General features: G+C 41.0%; 1 protein-coding gene across 1 annotated transcript in view; it reads right to left on the minus strand.

Moving 5' to 3' along the window:
* Cenpp (centromere protein P) overlaps nucleotides 1–6,551 on the minus strand; it is a 185,731-nt gene extending 179,180 nt beyond the window's left edge. The window contains exons 1-3 of the mRNA XM_021216036.1: nucleotides 6,355–6,551; nucleotides 3,657–3,835; nucleotides 736–824 (exon numbers count right to left, since the gene is read on the minus strand). Of these exons, the coding sequence (XP_021071695.1) occupies nucleotides 736–824; nucleotides 3,657–3,835; nucleotides 6,355–6,461 (375 nt within the window). The 5' untranslated portion in view covers nucleotides 6,462–6,551. The remainder of the gene's footprint in view (nucleotides 1–735; nucleotides 825–3,656; nucleotides 3,836–6,354) is intronic.
* Between the last annotated feature and the right edge of the window lie 232 nt (nucleotides 6,552–6,783).

Genomic DNA, 6,783 nt, shown 5'->3' on the forward strand with positions numbered 1-6,783 from the left:
GATGATATCCTCCAGATACATCCATTTGCCCAAGAATTTCATAAATTCATTATATGGCTAATATAAAAACATTTTAGATTCTATCAACTTTTTTTTTTTTTAATTTATTGTTAGATGTAAGTACACTGTAGCTTTCTTCAGGCACACCAGAAGAGGGCATGAGATCTCATTATGGAAGGTTGTGAGACACCATGTGGTTGCTGGGATTTGAACTCAGGACTTGTTGGAAGAGCAGTCAGTGCTCTTAACCGCTGAGCCATCTCTCCAGCCCTTTTTTTTTTTTTTTAAATGGCTGAGTGCAGGTCCACCTGCATGGCAAAAGAGGACATTAGGTTCCTTTATAATAGCCCTGAGCAGCCAGCCATATGGTTGCTGGGAATTGAACTCAGGACCTCTGGAAGAGGTACCAATGTTCATAACCACTGGATGAACCATCTCTCCAGCCCTAGAACCTATTAACTTTAAATACACCACTAGCTTTCACCAACTTAACAGCTATGAATGTCATCAGATAGCATGGGAGGCCTATAACTGAGACCTCCCCACTTTCCTGTATCTCTTTTGACATGAAAAATGTATTTTGAATCAACAACTGTATTTTGTTCAACTTTGAAATGGCACACTGTAGTTTCTTGGTCAATTGGTAATACTGAAGGGTGTAACTGAAGTGAATGAAGTATATGGCAACTGTTTCTCATAGGAAAAAAATCTGTTATCACAACAAGCTCCAGTTACCTCAATTTCCAGAACCTCAAATTCCAGCTGAAATGTCACCATGTTGCAATTTCCTGATAATCTGTGTCTCTGTAGAACTTTCTTTGTATCTGTTAATTAGAAAATAAAATACTTTAAAAGAGTATTTTCCTTCAATACTTTTTTTAAAGGTAAAATTAGTGTTTTATTTACTTAAACTAATCCAGCCTGCACTGGTTTATCATGGTACAGTCAAATATAAACAACTTTCTACAGACATTAACAGAAAAGTACTCTTGGTGGAATCTTCAATTTTTTTTAAGTGAATATCTACTTGTGTGTAGATGTATGAAAATATACATTAGTAATCACTTTAAAATAAAATATACATTAGTAATCACTTTAAAATATCTGGAAGGGTCATGTCAAAGTAATTGGTCTTATAAAATGGGATTATTAAAAATTTATTCTGTCAAGTTCTCAAGTATATCAATAGTTAATAAAAATATACACATACATAAAATACATGCCGGGCAACGGTGGCGCACACCTTTAATCCCAGCACTTGGGAGTCAGAGGCAGGGGGATTTCTGAGTTTGAGGCCAGCCTTGTCTACAGAATGAGTTCCAGGACAGCCAGGGCTACACAGAGAAACCCTGTCTAGAAAAAAACAAAAACAAATAAAAGTACATACATATATACTTGTATTTATACATTTGTGTATATCTACTAATATAAGCCTAAGTAAGTTTAAATCATGTTAACTCTTTCTTTCTTTCTTTCTTTCTTTCTTTCTTTCTTTCTTTCTTTCTTTCTTTCTTTCTTTCTTTCTTTCTCTTCCTGATTCAGGGTGTCTATATAGTCCTTGACATTCTGGAACTCACTATGTAGACCAGGTTGGCCTCAAATTCAGAGATCTGCCTGCCTCTGCCTCTCAGAATGCTGGGTTTAAAGGCATATACTATCACACCCAAATTTTGAATTTTTTCATATTTATTTGTGTGTGTGTGGATGTGTGAGTGCATGTGTGCATGAGAGAGAGAGAGAGACAGAGACAGAGACAGAGACAGAGAGACAGAGAGCAATACATATGGAAGTCAGAGGACAACGAGAGGAATCGGTTCTCTTCCTCCATTATATGGCTTTCTAAGAAATGAACTCTGGTCATTATTAGGCTGGGTGTTAGTGCCTTTATTTGGTGAGTCATCCATCTTGCCTATCTTTTGGAAAATTTTCAATATCATCTCATTATTTGAATGGGTCAGTCTGGTAAGATGGCTTAGTGGGGTCAAAACACTTGGCACGAAGCTTAACAATCCAACTTTGATACCTGAAACTCACATAGTGAAAGGAAAGAACCAACTCCTTCAACTTGTCCTCTCACTTTGACACAAGTACTTTAGTACATGTGGGTCAACACAAACACATACTAAATATACAAACATAATTTTAACAAGTAATAACAGGGCCAAAACTTCAAGATGAATCTCAAATGGAATCTTAGAAATAACATAGGTCACTGTATTTTGTAGACAAGCAGCTCAGGCTCATACACATACTGTATTTGAATCTAAGTTTTATTTTTTTCATTATGAAAGTATACAATAAATATATAGATTGTATATAAGTATAAACAATAAACTTTAACTTACATACATTTTTGCTTTTGAGACAGGGTTTCTCTGTGTAGCCCTGGCTGTCCTGGAACACACTCTGTAGACCAGGCTGGCCTTGAACTCAGAAATCTGCCTGCCTCTGCCTCCCGAGTGCTGGGATTAAGGGCGTGCGCCACCACTGTCCAGCAACTTACATACTTTTAAAACTCGAACTAATGTTTTTTTTTCATTGCAGTCATAAAGTTTACTTTTCCAGAAAATTGGGAATACACAAGAGCAGGAAGGAAAAGCAAACTACGTGCCACCATCCAAAGACATTTTACTAAAAAAATCCCAGCATTCTCTTCTCGCCTCTCTTCTTTGAATTCCCCAGAATGCAACCAAACCATCTCTCTCTCTCTCTCTCTCTCTCTCTCTCTCTCCCTGGCGGTCTTGGACTTGCTCTGTAGACAAGGCTAACCTTCCAACTCACAGAGATCCATCTGTCTCTGCCTCCCCAGTTCTACCATGCCTGGCTACCACATCTCATTTTAATCCACGCGTAGAAACCAGAATGTGAAAGTCAATAACTATCATTCATGCTTAGAATTTTTTTTGTTTTTTTTTTATTATTATTATTTTTCTTTATTTACATTTCAAATGCTATCCCGAAAGTTCCCTATACCTCCCCCCCGCCCCTGCTCCCCTACCCAAACACTCCCATTACTTGGCCCAGGCCTTCCCTTGTGATGGGTCATGTAAAGTTTGTAAGACCAAGGGGCCTCTCTTCCCAGTGATAGCTGATTAGGCCATCTTCTGCTACATATGCAGCTAGAGACACACATGCTTAGAATTATTAAATGAAATAGAAGGTAATGTAGAATGAAAAGCTTTCTTTTAGTAAAAAATAACCTTTGTAAGTAATTTGCTTCAGATCAATCCATTTGTTAAATGGGATGAATTCACAGCAAATTCACACTCAAAATGTTCTTTAGTACTTTTAAAAAATTTGAACAGACTTTTTTTTTTTTTTTAAAGGAAAGGATAAGAATAGGGTTGGGTTAGTTGGCTGAGTTTTTGCCTTGTATTAGTACCTACATTAGATCCTTGGCATATACATGAAAAAAAAGGAGGGAAAGATTTGCAAGGAGTTGGAAGGGAAGAACTGAGAGCTTAAGGGTCAGTCAGCTAGCCTGGGGGACATAATGCAGAAACCAGAAGAGAAACTTTGCCTCAACAAGGCAGAGAGAGAACAGACCCCTGAAAGCTGCCCTCTGACCACCACAGCATAGTATGAATTCACCTCACCCCAAAATATACTCATAATGAAATTTAAAAACCACATTGAAGTTAAAAAATGATGTGTACCTTTTTCTGTCTCTTCAGTGTTTACAATGTTCTCCATCTTGGAATAGTTTCTTATATTGAAGCCAGTAAGTTTACTTAGAAATGAGTGTTCAGATCTTAAATGTCCAAGTTGACTGCTCAAGTCTTTCAAAGATTCCCATTCCTCAGAATCTGATTGGGAAATTTTTTGAAATGATTTCCTGAAAAGCAAATATTAAAGTTACTTGATAACTGGTAAATGTTTTACCTACTATACAAATGTTCCTCTAGATTCCACCCCTCGTACCAAAGGTGGCGCTTGGAGGGGTAGCTCAGTGGCTAGACTAAGAACACTGGCTGTTCTTCCAGAGGACCCCACTCTTCCTTCCAGCACCCACATGATGGTTTACAACACTCAGTAACTCCAGTTCCAGGGGAATCCAAGGCCCTGTTCTGGCCTCCAGTGGGCACCACAGTAGTACACAGACAGACAACAGTCAAAATAGGCTTGGTGAGCTTAGGGACTGCCAAGTAAAATGGTACAGGCTGCTTCTGTAGGACCTGAAGGAGAAGTGTCATGGTAAGGAAAAAAAAATTTTTTTTCCAAGAAAGAAAGAAAGAGAAAAAGAGAGAACATCTCAGAAAATCAGGATAATGGATGCAACAGGAAATCACATTAAATAAACCAGAAAGACAAATACTAGTTTTCTCTCATCTGTGAAACCCATATTTAAAGTTCTCTCTTCTGCATGCCTTCCCCATCTCCAGCCAATAGCAAAGCCAAGTTTTGAAGGCACTCAATTTTGACATCAGAGAGTATGGACACATGGATATAACTAAACAACTTAGTCCCAATATTCTGGCTGCCAATCCAATCATCGATCAGGATCATTTTAAAAGTATCTTGGAGAATCAACAAGATGGCTCTGCAGGCAAAAGTACTTGCTGCACAAGCCTGACATTGGAGTTTTATCACCACTGGAGGGAAAGAACTGTCACTTGGACATGTCTGTTCTATACTCTGACCTCCATATATATGTTATAGCATACAAACGGAATAATAATAATAATAATAATAATAATAATAAATTAAGTAGCTCAGGAAACAGGTCTCAATCGTTCTTCAAAATGAGAAAAAAAATCCTTATTAAATCTACACATTGACATTTAACGTATTCCCTAATCTTCTAACTTTCCAGTTCCATTACTGAGGAGTCCCAGATTCCATAACCAATCTACTATACCATACTGGGCTTACACTGACATCTTGTGGTGGGTTAACAAACTATTTTCCCCATGATCTGACAAAGAGATTCTCAAAAGTTCAGGGGCAGGCTGCGTTGATAAAATATAAATTCTAACTCGGTAAGTGGGGATGAAGTCAGTCTGGCAGGCCCACCAACTCTAATCTTAATGCTCCCAGTCTGTGGGCACCCCTGAATCAGCAGCAAGCATCTCCCATTCTTGCTGTGAAGAGCGTGCACAGCTGGAGGACACACACACACACACACACACACACACCTCCCTCTTTCTTTCCTCAGTTACAACCTTCTCTTATCTTTCTTTAGAACTTATCCACCTTTTCCTGTACTAAGGTTCTTTGCAGCACAGAAAAATCTCATTCTCTGCACCTGTACCAAATTATACCTAATAAAAAAGGTAGTTTGTTTTCATGTTTAAGATACTAAGTTACTGGGCTGGTGAGATGGCCCAGCGGGTAAGAGCACCCGACTGCTCTTCTGAAGGTCCTGAGTTCAAATCCCAGCAACCACATGGTGGCTCAAAACCATCCATAAAGAAATCTGACTCCCTCTTCTGGAGTGTCTGAAGACAGCTACAGTGTACTTACATATAATAAATAAATAAATAAATCTTAAAAAAAAAAAAAAAAGATACTAAGTTACTGCTAGATCCAGCCTTCCTTAAAAATGGGCAATGCTTGGGCTTTGGATTTCTCTAGGACCTTAGGCAAGCTACTTAACTATTTAACACTCAGATCAACTATCTTTAAATAAGGCTTAACAACAGCACCTAATCAGAAGACTATCACACTTTCCTATAGATGGCATTAGCCATATACCAATTTATCGTTGACCATGCTAGGCTGCCCTGCCCTGGGGCTATATACCCCCAACCCTTATGTTACTAACACAATGCAGAAAAAAAAAAAAAAAAAAAAAAAAGGTCAGGACCACTTAACTATCGTTAGATGAGTCACAAAAACAAATCCACGAAACCAGAGTATGGGAATCCCAACTAGACAAGAGCAAGCATGGTGGCTCGGTAATAACTCCAATACTGTGTGTGGGAGTTGGGGCTGCGGAAGAGAAGGCTCTTGAGTTTGAAATCAAATTGAGCCAATTCCTGACCTACAGAGTAACAATGTCTCCAAACCCAGAAAAAACAGCTATCTAGATACGATGTTCTCCCGAAGGCAAAGACTGCTTAAAGAAAAGCCACATTTTCCCTTTGCTTCTCATCAACCGGGCGAAAACAACCCATAAGGAAACTATTTTCTGCTGATTATAATCAAGTCATAAGCCCCAAATGCAGCGTTCACACTTTTGAGGTCATCGTCCTTCCAGGACACTGATTCAAGTTCCCATTTCAGGACGTCTCCCACCACGTTCTCGAGCACGGGGCTTGGGGTGGGAGTCGGAGCCCAGAACTGTCAGAAGGTAGAGAGATCCGCCGGGTGCTACAGGGCAAGGGCCGGGAGGGATGGACGCGAGCCACGTACCAGGCTCCAGACGTCTTCTCCCCGGCGTTTTGCAGCATCCTGCACTCTCGCTGCAGCGCTGCGACCTCCGCCTCCAGGGCGCGCAGCTCGCGGGTCTCGGAATCCATGGCTACCGAGGCAGAGCTCTGAAGGTGAAGCAGCTCAGGGACCCGCAGTCCGGGCGCCTCGGGCAGCCAGGAGGCTTCAAGCAGCGCGCGCGCTCCCGGGGCGGACCAATCACCAGTTCGCGGGGGGAGAGGCTGCCGGGAGACGCGCGTCCACGCCCACGGCCTCGGACGACCTGCTCGATCCTGACGGCCCGCGGAGAGCCGCGTCGAGCGTCTAGACACCCCCGACGCCTCTGCGAGTTGGTTCGTTCCAAATCGTACGTCACGCGCCAACGGCCGCCCACCCTGTGTAAAGGCCCCTGGGCGGGCCGAGCCCTTACGT

This window comes from Mus pahari, chromosome 16, assembly GCF_900095145.1.
Source record: "Mus pahari chromosome 16, PAHARI_EIJ_v1.1, whole genome shotgun sequence".
NCBI classification, from domain to species: Eukaryota; Metazoa; Chordata; class Mammalia; order Rodentia; family Muridae; genus Mus; species Mus pahari.